The following is a 19,815-nucleotide window of genomic DNA, read 5'->3' as shown; positions in this document are numbered from 1 at the left end:
ACGCAAAAAAGTTTGTGAAAATAAAGACCTACCTAATTAACTTAAAGCAAGGAAATAATGTGTGCTATCTTTGGTGTTTAATGGGTAGAGTTAAGCAGAAGACTAATAGTAGGCAGGAGAAAAAAGAATTTAAATACTTGTTCCCAGCCCCTGCTTTTTTTTTTGACTGTACAGCCTCTTTCCCTTCTCACCATGGCCTTTTGCAAAGGGAAGAATCCTATGGGGAACAGTCTGCAATGGTGCAAGCCAAAAAAAGAAATAAACATGCTCATGGATTGAATACAGCTAAATGCTCAGTAATAACCCCCACTGTGGCACTTCCCAGCTTTTCTTTTGAACTATGGAAATAAAAACTTTCAATACCTAATTCAGAATGAGTTTGTAAAATTAATTAATGTATGCAAAAGGAACTGAACAGACCCTAACCTTTCTAATTTCACAGTGTATAAAACAAAAGTAATGCAGATGATTATCTTACAAGAAGAAACTCAAGACCTGTTCTCCAGAAGCATTAGTAATTCCACAGTATTTCTGCCAGAGCGACATTCTTCTTGAAGACTACAACACCAAGATCAGAAAAATAGGAACTACATGCTCAGCTGGAAGGTGGATCTCAATATAACTCTGCTTCTATTACTGTTCTATTTCCTTAAAACTTTCTTGCCGCCTTCTATGATTCTTCTCCATGTAACAGGATGGTATAATGCCAAAAACTGTATCAAAAGAAGGGAGTAAACTCATCACTACAGCTGTGTTGCATTCTACACACTGGGACAAAGATGATTAATAGAAAAAAGCCTATTTTTCATTGCAGAATGGGATGATTTTTTCAGTATGAATCTTCATGCCTTTTAAAAAGTTATTTAAAATAAAAGAATATTAAACAAAATTAAACTGACTGAAAAAGCTTACAGTAAGACTAGAAAGCACAAGTTCAAGTCAAAATCAACTCTGATCCGCTTAAATTGAAACTGACTGATATCACTGCTAAGTCCACATGATTAGAAAATGGTTTTCATTGCCAAAACAAAGGAAGTACTATTCAAAGCAGTAAGTTCAATTCTGTTCATGAGCAAAACTTTGTTTTAAATACATGAATAGAAATATTTACTGAAGTTGAACCAACACTTTTTCCAACCTTCCATATATATTTTTTTTCAATTTCATGTTACATTTTAAGAACAAACTTGTCATTCAAAACATGAAGAAAAATACTTGCATCGATCTCTCTCCACCAAGCTCTTAAGTTATTCCTTTTTTTTTTTTTTTTTAAAAGAAGTGAGCGAAGCTTCAGTGAACCATAACTGCAAGTGTGAGAACTTGTCTGTGTGCTACATAGGTAGCAACCATGATTGACAAAGGCTTCCAGTAATAACAGAGAAATACACAAACGAGTTAACCAGAAATTAATCAAGAGAGCATTTCTTTATTTCCCTAGCCTTTTCTGTATGAGAACATGAGCACTTCCAGAATTGGATATTTGTGACATACTATAGCCTGTATATCCAGCTAGTGCTTATCCTTGCTAAACCTATATGATAGACATCGCAGCAGTGAAGATGAATTTCATGATAAATGTTGATTTGACTTCAGGAGCTTCCTGATTTTAGTCTGATGGCATCTATCTCACAAGCATTTGGTTATCTAGGGTAACATTTAGTATATTGATGACAAGACATCTAATATATGAGCTTTCAAGGATCACTAGCTCATTAGAGAATTAATCACCCTTTACAGGCATCTATTTCTTCCCACTGACTCTAGAGGGAAGTAGAGGACCAAGCTACAATATATAACTTATTAGATCAATCCTCCTTTACACCTGTCTATTTTTCTGCTTTATTTTGAAGATAGTTGCAGAAGTATATTGATGCATGACCCTGGATCTTCCAAAATGTTAATTGTTTTTCATTTCTGGTAGTTGTTGATTATGTTTGGAGTCTTTTCAACGTTTTTTACAATTGAACTGAGTTGTAATAACAAAGACCCCAATTTCATCTTGAAAATAGAGAGAAATTTTTAAACAAAAACAAATTTCCAGCTTCTCTGAACACCCTTCATGTCCCAACATAGCTACTATTTAAAAAAAGATTACGCGTCAACATCACCTTTTGGTTTTTGGTGACTATATTATAAAAAAAGCAATAAACATTTGTCATTTCTACAATTGCATATAAATAATTATGTCCCCAATAATTACAGATAATTATAAATTCATTGTATATTTTTGCAAAATCCTGTATATTCTATATATTAAAGGTTACTAAGATAATATGAGGTTTAACATTATTTATCATTTAACAGATTTGCATATTGTAAATATTCATACAGCCTTTAGCTATACAGAACTAAGGAGTTCTGAACACTAAGCATTTCATTACTTCTAATATTCAATCTAGTTATTTATGTTATGACAGTAGGGAAGTTCCTGGAGGGCTTGATATTATACATTAACAAAATAAAATACAACTAACTTTCTGAGAATGTTTTCCTAGAACTACTTAAGCATCCCTCAATTACCTCTTTTCTATTGACTCTTACTTTCATTATTAAATTATTTGGGGCCATTCTTCATTAGAGTTCTCTCAATAGATTTTGGTTTATGAATCCCAAGAATTCATTCCATCCACAGGCTAATATGATTGCTAGCAGAGAACCAACGAAACCTTTTTCTTCCTCTCTCTCTCTTCCTCCACTGAGCACTCCTTTTTGTCAAGATCATAAAGTTACTCATTGCAGAAAGCTATATTTGCAGCCAGGATGACACACTGACTGCTTTCAGCTTTGAAATACACAATTTTGCAAAGAGTCTGTATATGTGCCTAGGGGTCAAAAAGGAAAATGAGGTTGCAGTGCCAATCTCATTAGCTCCTACCATCCTACTGACATTTTCTGTTCCTAGTGCAGTCCTGAGGCAGCTTTTCTGAGGCTAGGTGAACCCTTGCTTTAGACAGCTGACCATCCTGCCATTCAGTTGCACGTTATGTGTACACCAAGAGACAAACTGCAGTATCTAAGAAGTTTCACTCAGATTTTCTTGCATTTCCCTAATGAACATAAAGTTCTTAAGAAATATCATGACTGAGTCTTACACACTTAACTTTACCTACTATTTTCCTAGCACATGGAATCATTAGGCAGTGCTACTTGTCACATTTAGCTCTGAATATCCAGAGTTTGACCTAAAAACCAAGACATTAAAGTGAATTAATAAACAGAAGTATTAAACTCAATTTAATTCTTTAAGTCTCATTGACAAATTATGGTTACATTTTGAAGACTTTTGAAGACTTTTGTATACTCTTGCTTCTAGAACTATAATTTTGAATAAAAACATGCAGTAACTTGCAGCTTTGCATTATATCAGAAATTTAGGCTACATTTATCATTTTGCAATAGCGCACTACATCTCCAAGATGAGTAAGCATGAAATAATGAAAGATGAACATTCTGAAAAACAGTTTTCTTACAGCATGGGAAGGATATAATGGTTGCTTCATGTCACCTCAAAGTAAGAAATTAAATAAGGCCTGGAGTTGTTAAAAGAAAACTGCTCCAGGAGCTTAGACAGAGCATGGGCTCTTTGCTGACCTGTGGCAAAAGAACAGATTTTTTCTATGGAAAACATCTGCTTCTCTATTCCATTAACAGAAGCAAACTGGAACGGACTGAACAGGAACGGAACAGATCCTTCTGGCATCTGTGCAGCCATTTACTCCACCTAAATAAGCTATATTCCATTCAAAAACAATCTGCCTTCTAGAAACTACTCAGGGAATGTAGTTCAAATTATTTCAGTTTCTGAAGGCCTCCTAAGATCTTTAATATTACATGCCAGTCTTTACAAAGATATAAAGTTCACACTGTTTTGAAAGAAGGAATGGACCACATAGCCTCCAGAGGTCCCTCCTCCTTTGTTATTCTGTGACTGTATAGAGTAAGCCATCCTTCACAGTTATTCATTCCAAGTGACAAATCAGAGCTTGACTTCACTTACAGACTCCTCCCTAAGAGCTCTTCCAATCTAAGAAAAAGTGGTTAGCAAATACATAGCACTTCACCACACCAGCTGCAATACACGAGGCTTTCTCCAAGCATTGTTCTGATTTTGCTATTTAAAAAGGGAGCTAACCTGAATAGCACAGCAATAAGGACATTTATAAGAATTTGAAATTTATAGCTATTTATTTAAATAATAAATCTATAATAAGAGTATAGACTCCTTTAGTTAACAGAAAACATACTCCAGAGTCTGACCAGATCATGTATCCCTACCTGCTATCAAATTTACAGCTGATACTCCTTTTCAACCATCTCTGTTAACATCCCAGATAGCAAAAAAAAAAAAAAAAAAAACCTGTGACCTATGAAGAGTTAAAATGATTATGAAACATGGAAGTTAAAAACTCACCTAGATAATGCAGTTGTTTCTTCACCTTCAAAGGGATCTCCAAAATTTGGAATATAAGATATTTCTTTTAACTATAAAAACATTAAATCCCAACCACAATGAATTACTACGTGTGCACCTGTAGTATGTATGTATATCTACAACTAAATATTATAATTCACCTTTCAAAGCCTACAGAGAATATCTCCATAGCAACTTGTAGCTGCCAACTGTCACAATCATTTCCAACCCCACACCAAAAAGAAAGTCAATGAAGATTTACATTCTAGGAAAACAACTTGCAAAAGTTGCCACTCTTACTTCTGACTTTTCATCTTATACCAGTGGTCTCCCATATTGGTCTGAAAAGCCCAAGTGATATGCTTAGACTAAAAATGTACAGCTAGAAGTGCTCATCATGCTTCAGAAAAATTTGGAACCACTATCTCAGACGAGCTTTCTTGGGATCTGTATTTGGATTCTCTGGTTCTCTTGATTTACAAGAAAGGAAACTGCCTAAGTGTATACATGAATTCAAAGAATGCCTCCTATCAACACACAAATATGTATTACTTGGTAAGAATTCATTGCTTGTACGCTGCCATAACATATCCCTGATAAGGTTACCATTCACATCAAAGCTGAGACTTTCAAGGCCACCTTAAACACTCAAGATGCTCACTTGGCAAAATGCCTTACATATTTAAAAACCTAGCTCAAATTTTTAACCTTTCAGAAATAAAGCAAAACTAAAGCTAAAATATAAGGTCTTGCATTTTAACACAAGGAAATACACAGGGAATGAGATGCAAAAGGAGATCAGTAGAGCTACAAGGGAAAAAAAAGTTTAAATTCCTGATTTATAAAGATTCAAGCATGTGCCCTCAGAGCTCAAAGGCAGTTGCCTCAAGAAGAACCATGACAGTAGCCAAGAAAGGTCAGAGAGATTGAGGAAGCACGCTGTTCCAGTAGGTGTAAAATATTTCATGTTTCCTACAGCCAAAGGGGAAAAAAGGATACTACACAGAGATCAGAGACAAACGACAAAATGAAGTCTGCTCAGAGTAGTACAAAAACAGCATCTGTGAGAGGCCCATCAGTTCCTTCTCACAGATATCAGTCATAACAAGTATATAAGTAATAGCCTCTCTACAGCTGGAACAAACTGAAGAGAGAGGAGTGGTTTGGTTTTTTTTTTCCCCCCAGTTTTCACTTTTTTTTTTATGAGCCCCAGGAAAATAAAACGTCTGCAAAAATAAGGAGACACGTTTTTCCTGTCTCCTTTTCTTAAGCAGCTATTCTCAACTGGCAGAACTTTCCAGATGCAATTTTTGACCAGAACTCATTTCTTAAAAGTTCTTTCACCTTCACATTAAGAAGCAATCATATCCTTCAGAAAGATTTTAGAACTCTCAGCTACTGCATTACAGTAAATGTGAACTACAAGAACAGAAGTTGTATGAAGTCTGCAGGGGATCTGCAAATGCATCTATACGTGAATCCTAAATGTGTATCCACAGACCAAATCTTGCCATTTGCTCAGAAATGACTGCTGCTGATTCTCTCACAAATTTGGCAAAATTAGAATTTGGGAACATGCTGTGTGGAGTTGGGAAGTGAGCACAGGTCTCACCTTGTACATTACCTTCAGATTATGGTTGGTTTTGGCCTGTGATCATAAAGAACAAAAACAGGTAATAAATACGTACATATTCAAAACAGAAGTGTTGAGAAATCAGAACATTTTTTTCCCTGAACAGTTTTGTGCCCACTTTTTTGCATGCACTAATAAAAAAGATGACAATCTACACTGCAGATAGACATACTCACCAGGAAAGCTGCCCAGGAGAGGAAATTTTAGGGACATGCAATGGCAATCATGACAGCTACGTCTGACTATGCCAAGACTGTCCAAAGCAGTTACGTTCACTATTTGTTGTGCTCCAAAGACCTATCAGATAGGTGTAGGGTGAAGCGTGTTTCAGTGCAGACTTCATAAAATAAGAAAATATGAAAAAAAGCCACAACTTCACCAAGCACAAAAGCTGGGTCACAGATCCTCACTTCACAGCATCAAGCCATTAAAATTCTTGACAGCAACACACATTCCTGGCTTGCCAATGGCCCACTTTCTCGCAGCCTATTTTCGCTTAGAAAAAAACTTCTGAAAATCCTGAATAATAAACCTTTCTTCAAGCTATAATGATCACGGAGATTAGCTCTGATCAGCAGTTTTAGGCCATATGTAAATTTGATATCCCTAGGCATTGTAGCAAACCATGAAATACCCTTCTTTTTCCCTTTGGCTAGCAGTAATAAGGAGACTTCTGTACAGCCCTACATTAATATTGGTCCACACCATCTACTTAGCATTCAACAGGTCTTAACTCCTAGTACATGTCAGGGATTAGCTCACGGCTAAGGTATACCAGATTTGCAAGAGAAAACAGTTTAATCACTAAAAGCAGCTACAAACAAAAGCCTACCCCATTCTGGTTCTTTTAATTCTTTTTTTTTTTTTTCCCCCCAATCTGTTTTCCAGTTCTTTGGCCACTGCAATCCAAGTAAATCTATTACAGCCACATTTAGGGAAATGGCAAAGTGCAGAAGTCAGGAAAGATTTTTCCTCCACTCTAGCACACGCAATTTAAAACCCTCAAAGCAGCCTGAAGGAATACAGAAGTATACCAGTCATGACAAAGTATAGCAACATCTTTCATGCAAAAAAGTATTTAATTGAGCCTTGATAGGAATGACTGAACCCTTTCCCTGTTACAGCCTATATTTAGCACAGCTTCTCTCTCTGGAGAATGTCTGAGAAAATGATCACTGCTTTTATCAGAAAATGTTATTCCAATTCATTGAAGAAAAAAAATTATCAATATTCAGCAAACACACACAGTTTTCTTGACAGTTTCCCAAACTATAGTCCATGGCTGGAGGTGGCATAGTCAACAGCACTGAATGCCTCCATGCAGGAACTTCTCCAAGAGAAGCAGCATATGCTGCTAATACTATAACTGACATTTGAATCTATATAGCGACTGAGGAGGACGTTCTAAATTTTTCTGTCCTTCCACTACACTTACCAGTTCCTTTGTAGTGGAAGTGACAGCTAAATTGTAAGCTAGAAACTAGGAAGGGTGGAAAACTAAAAGCTTTGTTTGCTTCCAGAAGGATTCTTCCATTAGAGGGGAAAAAAAAACCAAAAACGTTAAAACTTGATTCAATAGCAATGAAGCCTGAAGCTGATAATTTCTACCTTCAGTTCCTGAATACAGCTGTAGTAATGAGAAAATAAGAGCCCAAAGGATGGATAAACCACATTATCTTAACTAGCAAAGGCAAACCTTCAAAAAATGAAATTGGAAAGGGAAAGCAATACTATTAACATTTTTTTTTCCCTTGCTAAGAAAAAAAGATCCGTTTTTCAACTCTTTACTTATTTAGTAAGCCTGCAGCATATTCCAAACCTGCTGAAAGTGTAACCTCCTAAAATTAAACTGCCAAATAAGCAAGATCACAAGCAGCCCAACAAACACTTCTATCTCTTTGTCTTATAATGACTTTGATTTTTGTTAACAGAAACTATGATAGAGTTCAGCTTAACACCAAGAAGGAAAGGCTGTTTAAATTAAAAACCAAGAGATCGCAAAGTAATGTTTGCAAGCGTGTCCAAACAGTAATGTATGCAATTTCATGTTCCATTACGCTGTCTGTTAAAAAATGCTGATGTGTCTTTATTACTTTTGTTTTCCATAGCCATGGTCTTTCTCTATTGCAGTTGGGCACTGAGTTCCTATTCCAAATCCTGTCCCCAGATTTGGGGATCACTTATTTCATCTGTAAAAAACGCTGACACAACAAGCACAGTTCCACCCGCTGTAACTTGGTTAACTCCATCAAACTTCATTTACACAACTAAAATTTACTAAATTAACATTGCATAAGTTGCTCCAACACAACGATTTGTAACACAAACGTCATTTATTCACACTTAAAGCATAGGCACTTCACATCTCAGTATATCACACACTTGACATAACTAAATTCTGTCTTTTAGAGTTACTCTTCATTTTTGTTGCGTTATATGAGTACTCCAAGTCTGGTCAGAAGTTATAGCAATTTGGAGGTATTTACTCTCCAATAGTATGAACAGTCCTCACAAAATTACTCATCTGACAATTTTAGGATTTGTCAGATGAAAATCTTGAATTGCTTTTATTTAGTCGCTGCTACTTCTGTTACTGAGTGCAACAGAGATCCTGACTACCAAGGACTTCGACACCGTTTTATTCCTCAGACTAAAGACACAAACTCCTGTCTCTTTGTGGAAGAATCCTAAGCAAGTTTAATTCAAACTGAGCAGCACACTGTTTGCCTCCCTTAGGCTCAGCCTGGCTTCATTCCAGGACTCTCAAAAACAGTCCAATCCTGCAAATGTTTACAATTCCTCTAAAGTGTAGCACTAATATAGCTTGTAGGAGTAAGAACCTAATCTTGCACAGAGAACTGTTTAATAGTTTTATTTGCTATTATATGCTACTGCATAAGTTTTATTTTAATATCATGCAACCGCTGTGATTGCACTTTTATAATTGGTGCTTTACCCCAAAGGAGAACTTTTTGAAGAGTAAAAGTGCTACCTAGGTGCTGAATCAGAGAATTTACTGCAAGAGCTTTTGGTAGAAATACTTAGTTATGAAGTTTCCCAGCAAAGGTTCTGCAGATGCTAAACAATTGAAACTACAAGATCAATGACATTAATTAATGATTCATGCAATGTAATATGAAATAAAAAGAATGTAGTGAATTGAATTTCAAAACAAAAGTCCTGGGCAGAATCCAACTCAGACACTGATGCCCTATTTTTTAATATATTCTATTAGCAGGTTCAGGCTTACATTATCCCCAGAACACCAAATCTTATTGACAGAAGGAATTGTTTGTTTTTCTGTCAAACAACAAATCTTTTATTAACACTTCCTTTAACTTAAGCATCTCTGTTGCATCCCAAGCTTCTCAGATGAGCCACAGTAGCACAGCAATCACGGCAAGAAATGACAGATGGAGAGCACTCAAATGACATCTTCAAAAATAAAAAGAACTTTAAAGAAAGAGAATGTTCCTATAATTGCTGGGGTAAAGAAAATAAATTAATTTGAACAAACTCTCTAAGTATCATGGAATTCACTCATTTATAATGGTTTCAAAGCCCATAAGAGTTCTTTGCCACGATAAGTGATAAATTATAGCTTCACACAACAAATCAAGATAGCTTCACTTTAGAAAAGTAGAACAGGTTTGACAAACTGAATTTGCAGGGTTGGGGTTCTGTTTGCCAGCACACCTCTTACAAACACCTAACCCATGTGGGAAAAATATGCCTTACCTCTACCTGTGATGTCAAGTATAATCTACTCTATCAAGACCTAAAGCAGGGAGGCCAAGAAATATTATTTGCCCATGTACTTAATAAAATTGAAACCCTCAAATAGGCTGGAAGAACATATATAATCAACATTAATTGAAGAAGTAGTCACACAACCCCACAGACAAACCCTACGCTGTATAAATGATTTCATTAACTAAAATAGCTTTGACTTCTACAGTGTCTCTCAGTTTCAAATTCATGTTAAAAATAGATTTCCCTGCCAAGGTTCCTAGAAATTCCTTTGATGACTTAAAAGAAAAGATATTAAAAGTAGAATTTGTTCTTTACTCTTAATACAATCAACATATTCTGATTCTCTTTTAGAGCTTCCACACAGGAAACTAATGGACAGATTTCACCCAGTAATGCCCATTTGGTTTCTTTGTGGTACTACAGCTACTGCCATGATGGAGCATGGATACACTGCAAGCAAAAGAAAAGAACATTCTTGCTCCTGTCAGGAAACTTAAGATGCTGGCTCCCCATTTTTTCCTGTCAAATATTTGCCTGTTAAAGGAAGCAAGAATGCAGGCCATTCATTTGTACTGTCCCTAGATTGAGATAAAGATCGTATCTGATAAGAAGAAGGTTAGTGAGAGGGGAGTATCTACAATTCACACGAGGTCATAGTTACATGGGAAAGGTGAGATTATGAGTTAGGCGTCTTTTTTTTTTTTTTAAACTTACTACTTAGCAAAAATTACTGACAAAAATAATTTGGAAGTTGACTTGGTGTGATGTGGTGGAAGGGAGCAAACACCTATTTCTGAAAGCTGTTCGGAAGGTAAGTGCAATGTCCTTGTGGCACAGCCATTTGACAGAAAGTAAAGTCGGATTACTATGGCAGGAATTACATACCACATCTAAGTAATTTACTAGGATGGGGCACACACTCAGCTAACAAAGTCACGTATTTTTGACTAGTATTAGGGAATCAATCAACAATTTCAGAACAAGATTCTAACAGAGGCAATCAACTAAAACCAGAGCTGGAATGCTTCAAGAAGGAGCAGGTATATCATAATGTTGTCAGATAAGTTAGCGCAGTTGAAGCCTACATGAACTATTCTATGGTTCTTATTTTTCTTACACAGTGATTCAATTTGAAGTGGAAGAGACATAATAATAAGAAGAATCAAAACAAATGTTCTTTGCAGAAAAACGTGCAGAAATTTTCTTGGACCTATTATGATAATGAAATACATAGCTTTGTTGCAATTCTGTTGCAACTGAAACATTTTGAAAGATTAGGTCAATTTCTCCAGAATTTTTATATGGAGAAAATCAGAAAAACAATTCAGAGTGTTAAAAGTCAACTATGTGAAATTGTTCCACTATGACATTTTCTTATCAATTGCTTTGAGATGACTTCAAAGTTGAATTAATTTAGATTTATTGGTGCAATTCTCTTCAAGGAGAACTTGAATACTTTTGCTTTTTCAGTAATTGAAAAACAAATTTCAAACTCCTCAAAGATTTTTTCAAACAGACCATCATCTGTTATCTCAGACATTCTTAAGTAGAAAATAGACAAAAAAATATACATTGGCTTCAAACATGTCATTTCTAGCAACTGTTTCGATTACATATACACTTGATGTTCTGTAGTTGCTAAAAATAAAAGTAACAAATGTAGGGTTGGGTTTATTTTGTTTTGGAGGGGAGGGGTGAGGGGAATTTGCTTCACATGTAATAGCAAAATTATACTATTAATATTTCTTTGAATAACTTGAGCTATGCAATCAACCACCTATCATGACTTCTGTGTTCTCTTACTGCCCAGTCATTCTTCCTAAGGATATTTTTCATATCTCACAACCAGCTGTACTGATGTACAATTGCCCTTTGACATCCTGGGACTACGTAGTGCAATTTAAACCCCAAGGGAGGTGTGAAATACAGGGAGAAACATGAAAAGGAAAAAAAAAGATGAACTTACAGTTTAAAAACAGTTTCTCCTCTCTCTCGTTTAAAGACATGATCCGATGGTATCTCTCAAATAATACTGGGAAAAATAATCAATTTAACCTGCAAGGCAATAAATAATCCTGCCATCCCACAATTGCATATTTTCTATTCCACTATACCTTTCTTTCATAATAAAAGTAGCATGGATTTGTCTATTGGCTGACCCTGGCATTGTGTGCTAAGGCAGTCAAACCCTGCCTGCACTGACAATTTACAGGGCTTTTTCCATTCAGCACTTGGAATAGCGGCCACACCATAGCATTACTGTCAAAGGAAATGATGCCCCATTGTTATAAAACCTGGTAACACAATTCCAAGATTTACATCCAGCTGAGAGAGAGGACAAGAAAGTGGGGATAGTGCTTCAGCTGCTGCACCTACTGCCATCAGTCTCCAAATCATATAATAAATATATGGCACAGGATTGCAAGCTGCAAAGATTTAACACCTTTTTCACACACTTCAAAGGGTTTGAATGAAACACAGCTATGTGGACACCAACAACCACTGCCTAAAAGCACAGCTTGCCGTATAGCCTGAAGGGCTGCTGGCCTACAGATAGGCAATGGGAAGGCAGCATCTAGAAGCAGTGATTCTGAATCAACACAAACCAAGTTTCTATACCACTAATGAGGCTTATCAAGAGGGCTGTGGCATCCTTCTCTCCAATCTTTCAATGAATTGATTTTCTGGGTAAGGTCATCTCATGTGTCTAAGCTACTCAAACCTTTTAAGCTCATCCTTCTCTGCTTATATAAGGAGTACATAAGCAGATGAAAAACACATTTATTAACACATGAATATTCATCTGCAAAGAATTACAGATTGTACTACACTGTCACACCAAGACCTAGTTTTTCAGGTAACCAGAAAGGATTGCAGCCCTCAGAAAATAAACAAAAAGCAATCTACATTTATTCTTTAATTAAGAAATGTCCTTATTTTTATTTAATTAACCTGGGCTATAATGTAAAAAGAGCCCAAAGAGCTACCTTTGTTCTCAATGTTCTGTTCCTTGCAGTACACGACAGTGAATACTCTGAGAAATGTCCAGGATAAAGAGACCCTAATGTATTCATAACCTTCAGCATCAGGTATGAATGCTGATCTGGCCACAAGACTAACTATTGATATACCACTGTGAGTAGAAAATAGAAGGGGAAAGTTCCTTTTGGCAAGAAGGACAGCAAGCAAATTAAACAGTTATTCACACTAAAGAGTTAGAAGAAATCCAAGGGAACTTTATGCCTGGTACTGAAGATGGGGGCAGCTCCGTACTTCGAGTCCTTGCAAACAGGCCAGCCATGGCAGCCTGTGCACCTGAGGTGATCTGGAGCCTTTTCTCAGTATTTCTGCTGGAAATCAAGAATAATTGAACCCCAGGGTGAAGCACAGACTCCTGCTTACAGATGCTAATACCACACACTCAGTTTGAGTGAACTATTAATTACTACACTTGAGATTATTTAAATTTGCTCAGAATGTACAGTTTGAACCACATGGGCATGGGCATGACAACCTGTGTGTGACTAGGTAATACTTCAATTGGTTGGTTATCTCCAACTCCTCTAAAAAACATCGGTGGATTATATTTGATGTATAACCTTGTCTGATAGAATAAAGTAGCACTTTATTTATAGATCCATAACAATACTTTTCACTACAAATATAAACAATAATTAGAAAATGCCAAAACCAAGGGTCTACTAAAAGACCAAATAAGTGTTTGAGAGCTTATGTATGTTGTCTCTGTAATATATACATATTCCATATATATAAAAATATGTAGTATGTATACAAATATATGCATACAATACCCATAGTAATTTAAAGACATTTTACACCAAACATGGGAACAAATTTCTACTGTTTTATATAAAAGAGCTATGCATAATTAGCCATGTAGGTTCTGTTTAGAAAGTAAAAGGTTAGCATTACAAATGTGTCTAACTAGCTCATGTCCACTGCACTTACAGGCTAGATTATGAAGAAGCTTTAAAGTACAATTTTGTTGAAATGCAGATGACCAGTCCTAAGTAAGATTGTAAAAGGCTGTGTTAAACAAGTTTTAAAAGTATGCATGAAACTACTTACATTTGTACATGGAACATACAAGTGGGCATGCTGGGTTACACCAAAGCATTCCATCTCCCTCGTTAGATGATTAAGGAAAAGGCATTTGAGAAAGACTTGAATCACCAAAGTCAGACCTCTCTGTATCCTTGTATCTTCTTCAACTTGGAGGCTTCCTAGCCCAGGGTCTCATTAAATACTATCATGCTGAATAACTAAGCCATTTATGAAGTTTTTCTCCATAGATTTATCAAATTCTTTGAAACAATTTATACTTTTGTTTTCCACAATGGCTCACAATAATGTCTCATAATTAAATTGACATTTGAGTTTTCAAACCTCTGCTAAAAATTTAAGTACTGCTGCAAGAGACATTGTTCTGCAACTAGAAAGCACAAGTTCAAGTACTAACTTGGAGGTAGTTTAGAGGTGGATTTGCTGAGACTTTGCAGCTTCACAGCTCAGACCTCTACATAATTTTAAGTTCTCTACTGCTGATTTTAGAAAAATTTTGAAGATTTTAGTATGAAATACAAACTCAGCCTTTATATCCCTTTAGCAGCTAAATGATAGAAACTGAAAATTAATAGGTGTTCAAAAAAAAAAACAGCTTGAGCACCACCTAGAAGAGAGACATGCATGCTCACAGTTTCAGAAATTCTGTTAGTCAAAGGTAAGGCCAAAGTGGTTCAAGGCTGAAAAATCTTTTCCAGAATATGCATCATTGAATTATTTTTGAGCTCTGCATTATATGTGGGATCTAAAACTAAATTGTATCTATGCAAGCTTTCCTCCTTTCCTTCCTGCCTTCCCTTTTACCAAATAAAATTCAATGAATTAAAAAAAAAAAAACCAGGTTGAAAAGTTTTTTGCTTGGAAGAAGTAAAAAGTAATCTGGAGCAAGCTAGTATAATAAATTATAAGCATAGAATGAGATATATACTTCCCCAAGAGTGAGCAGACCATGCCCACCCAGTTGGGAGCAAGACAGGGCTTTATAGGCAAGCTATTTAATATTTAGTTTCTGGCATGATGAGCCTCCTATAATTAAAATTCACACCAAACACATTAAATTACTTTCCAGTACTCAAATGTGTCAATATTTCTGTGTCATACAAAGTAATTCCACAACGCACAGCAGGGAAGCTGTTTTATTTTTTAAGCAGCATACTCCAAAGAGTTGATTGTAATTCCTGATATTAAAAGAAATATAAAAAGTAGTATTTATATTTGATTTTTCCTTTTTATACATTGTAAGCACAAAGCCATTTTTTGTGATTGTCTTCAATTTATTTTTTCCACTGTTTTAAGATCACTGATGTCAGCGGCACTTCAAGTATATGCTTTACTTAGAAGTATGATAGGATCTATCAAAATGTACATCTGTATTTTATTCTGATTATGGCCATGAATCCAATCTTCATTAAAACTGCTTTTAAAGTACTTTCCCCTGCATACTGTGCCGTACAAACAACTTTAGTTGGTGAAATAATTTTGCCCTATGTTCTCATTCCTCCAACCCAGTCATGGATTTTCTGTGTGGAACTCTGGAAATCATCGTGTCATACTTTGATTAAAATTCAGCAAAGCACAAATAAGCACAATACGTATAAATAACCTGCATTCCTTTTCAGACTCACACCATCAAACGATGCTTAGTTCTTGTGCTAAAAAGGTGTGAATGTTGACAGCATTTTTTTTTAATGCTGTTTGGGTTTTGATATCCTGTGCTGCCTCTCCCAATTAACCCCCTAGGAAGAGCATCTTTATTTTCAAAACGTGTGCACTATATGAAAAAACTGCACAAGGACACATATATGGTAACTTTTGTGACAAAAAACATTGAAGTATGGAGAAGTACCATCTTAACACTGATGCAGACAGAATCAGAGGGCACTGGGAAGCTTCAGATGTTGCTTTTACCTTGGATAAAAAGGTACTTATGCTTTACTATTCTCTTCTGATGGCTCTTTGTGAAAGCTCTTAAAAGCACCCCTGTAGTTTCTCCCATATTATTGGAATTATAGGTCTCAAGAAAGAAGTAGGTCCAGGGAGTTCACCAGATTCAGTACAATATTAGTCATTTTAAAACTTCAGTGACCTTAACTCACAAATCAGAAAGCATTTCAAGGAATGAAAAACCACAGTCCAGAAAACTCTAGCATAATATTTGAAATGTATCAAAGATGGCAACTGGTACATATGAAATCAAGATGTCTTACCTATCTTTGCCATTTTACCAGGCCAGCCTTCCTGTAGCTGAACTTTCCAGGTATCTTTTGATTATCATTTATCATATCCAATCTCATTTACATTTATTTACATACTAAACAACTTCTTGCTGTTAGATTAAGTATTAAAAAAAATAATCCTGTCAGGTTGCTCCCAATAAGAAGCTGCCAACTTCAGAACCAGTTTTCATTTATCTGAATCATTGCCACGCACACTTACAAAATGCACAGCTATCAATAATATTTACTCAGTGCAGTCCTTACCCCATACTTTAATAATCTAAGCAATTTATGATACTGAACTTTCCTCTAGGCTACCATTCTTAATTCCTTCTGTTTGCTTCTAAGGTCTTTAAATGTCCCCACATTTCCAACAATTATTCATACACATCTATCAGTTCTGGTCTGCAATGCAGTATACTCAAGCTATTGTGCATCATGGAAAGCAAATGGGTCTTGTTTGTTTTTTTTTTTCATGCAATTCTTGAGCAATTTCTCCCCCCACAGTTATGCTTTTACTCTACTGGGCTTCCAGCGTATTGTTGTAAGTACACAGCATCAGATATGTTTAAAATAATTTCTGCTAAATGCTTACAGCAATTGAATTGAATGCCACATTCATTTAACCAGCCTTCACTTTCCAATCTTTAGGGAAACATCTCCAAAAGTTTTCTCCTGCTTATGTAATCAATAAGATGAGTCACACATGAATTTACTGAGGTAAGTCTGCAGTAGGGCACAGACTATACACGCAAGAAATGGCAGATTGATAGATCAGAGATCAATAGGAAATAAACTGGGTCATAACTCAAAACAAAAAGGTGAGAAATTATTGGTACAGTTAATACAAAACCCATTACAGACAATAAAAAAAGCCATAGGTGTCACTGAATCAGGTTCAACTATTATTTCCCTGTTGTAATAATGTATGTTGAATTCAATCTCTTACAAGAGATGAGAGACTTCAGTACTCAACAGTAAAAAAACAGGATTAAAAAAGCCTATTTTTCAAATGCTTTTGTTTTTAAATATATAGCCACCAACTTTGCAGCTTATCAGATAAGACCTTGCATTCATTCACAGACTGGGAGACAGATAGGCAGTGCACAATTCTACTCTGTAGAATGTGGAGAAATAGAAATTCCCATTAAGGTCTGTGGACTGACAGATTTCTTGCACCAAGATCAAGATTATGTTATAGCGTGATTATAAAATCAGTGCTTATGAAAACAACAGAGATACCTCTGGAGTGGAACACAACAGCTGCTTAACAACTGACAAAATTGCACAACAGCTGAGGACAAAGCAGAAGAGAACTAATTCAGCCTGCATCTGCAGGAAGAGTTTAGCTATGATGGTCATTTGTGCTCAAATTGACATCTGGAACAATATCTTATTTGATGATGAAATTCAGTAAAAGTGAGTTTAATCAGAACATTTTCATTACTGACTTTAATTGTCAAAGTGTGCTTTTACTTTGTTGCAAGTGTTCTGTCAAATACTGAAGTATGTCACTGTGGAATCCTCACTACACCACTAACATTTCATGATACTCTTCCCATTTATTCCTGTTATTTACCTTGCCTCGTATTATATAATAAGTAAAACTCATGCTGCTAATAACTAAACAGAAAGAAAAAGGTAGAATTCCCACTCTGAACAGCAAATTCTACATGCAATTTGATTTGAATAGTAATCACACCCAAGAGGTTGCCTTCATTGATTCCAGATACAAATCAGAAATCTAAACCACAGCTGTCATTCCAAACTACACCATGTTAATTTTGCTTTTTTTTTCCTGGAGAGACTTTAAAAAGAAAAAAATTATCTATTGTTCAAAATGAGTTGCTCTTGCCTTCTTAATCAGAAGAAGAATTTAATAAGTCAAAAAATCAGCAAAGAAGATTGCACAACATGGAAATAATGCATTTATCAACACGATTACTCAAGGCTTATTTATAGAAATCAGCATGAACTTACCTGTAGGGGATCCTTCCATGACGTGACCAACATAGGGTCCTTCTTTGAACATCGGCCTGTTATCATTTTGATCAATAACAGAAATATCTAAGCGGACTGGGCCATCAATGATTTTCCCACTTAAATCCGTTACTTCAACTTCCAGCTGTATAAACAAAAAGGAGAGGGGGAGGAGTAAGTTATTAGTTCCTTATCACATTGAAGGGTAAGAGAAAAACAGTTCCCCCATCAGTGGTGTGGTTACCAGATCCCACCAGGTACAGCACTTGCAGCCCATTATTTTGGACTGGGCTCAGAGCAGATTTTAAATCTAAACAAAAGTGAAAGATAAATGTACATTCACATAGACACCCTCTAGTAGCTTGAAAATAGCTTATTCTCTGAAGATATGTATCAACCCACTCAATGGAAAAAACACAAGTTACTAAAACTTAGTCATTAGGGCAAACCATACTAAAACTTCTCACACACAATAACAGAAAAAGGTCAATTTCGATTGCAGCAGCATTGTATATCTGCAATTCTCTCCTCACCATGACATCGGTAAAAACAGTAATAAACATATCAGAGAGACAGTTATCTTCACCTACTCTACCCATCCCTAGATTCAACTCTTTAATGTAGTTAAGCCAGCGAGAAAGTGAACCTTGGCACAGATGTTAAAGCTGCCCTTTTCCAGTCTTTCCCTGACAGTGGCAGCAGCAGGGGCTGGAAGTCTCTGAGCATTTTTTATTCTATTAATTTATTCTTCATCACCATGTCTTACACCTGTAAGTTATTTATAAGTTCGTGATAAATTGTGCTAGGAAAGAATTAGGTCAGAATTCTAATTCCTTATTAAAATAGGTGGTTATTGTATCACAAGCCCATATATGTTATAATTACATCCCACATTCATAGTTAAGTTTGTGGAGCACAAGTAGGAGTATTCATGTTATGATTAAGCTATCTAATCACAGACACTATTTGTAAATAGTGCCACAGTCCATTTTAGTATCTACTCACTCTGCTCATTCTCACTTATCTAGAAATTATTCTTGTGTTATGCAAGTGTTCTTTGATGTTTTTTGTTTTGTTTTGTTTTTGGCTGTATATAGAGTTTAACAACTTTAAAGCTAAGATGTCCACTGAAATGAAGACAACTGATTCACATGGCACTGGCACAGCTCAAGCTTTAGAGGGCACATGCCCCTTCACCTTCCTGGGTTTGTTTAACACTGGGCTCTGAAGTCAATGTAATAATCTCAGGACTGCATATGATGTGATGGGATTAGGAAGGAAAATGCAGAGTTGTTACTGACCTATATTAAATCTAGATACAGTTTCAGATACAGTTAGGAATTGCTGACAGAAAGATTTATCTTAGTAAATGTTGACTCATCAGAACTATGTTAATTGCTTTGGGGAATGAAAGAATAGCAAGATTTTTCTGTGAAATTTGAGCAAATTCACTTTCTAATTCAAGATAACACACTCTTAATCTCTCTCTCAATTAAGTAGCTATACTGCTCACTGGAAAGAACAAAGGCATTCCTAAGTTTAAAATAACTATCTCCATTCACAGAAACTGCTAGTGATCTAAAGCAAAGGCTGATCTAACACTGGTTGATTTGTCTTCCACAGGTTAAAGAAGAGAATAGGAGATCTTCACTAATAACCAAAATAGATCATCTTTGCCAAGGCAAACTCTATTAAGTCTGAGCCCCACTGGCCAAAAAAATTCTGATAAGAGGTCTCTG

At 35.8% G+C, this 19,815-nt stretch overlaps 1 protein-coding gene across 7 annotated transcripts in view; it reads right to left on the bottom strand.

Annotated features, from left to right (window-relative positions):
• The window catches only part of CDH13 (cadherin 13), a 432,936-nt gene that overhangs the window by 163,564 nt on the left and 249,557 nt on the right, over positions 1-19,815 (bottom strand). For all 7 annotated transcript variants that reach the window (NM_001396286.1, NM_001001760.2, XM_015292521.4 and 4 more), the window contains one exon: positions 18,077-18,221. In NM_001396286.1, the coding sequence (NP_001383215.1) occupies positions 18,077-18,221 (145 nt within the window). The remainder of the gene's footprint in view (positions 1-18,076; positions 18,222-19,815) is intronic.

Source organism: Gallus gallus, chromosome 11, assembly GCF_016699485.2.
Source record: "Gallus gallus isolate bGalGal1 chromosome 11, bGalGal1.mat.broiler.GRCg7b, whole genome shotgun sequence".
Taxonomy (NCBI): Eukaryota; Metazoa; Chordata; class Aves; order Galliformes; family Phasianidae; genus Gallus; species Gallus gallus.
Note: the sequence above shows the minus strand (reverse complement) of the source record. Positions and strands in the feature narration are given on the sequence as shown.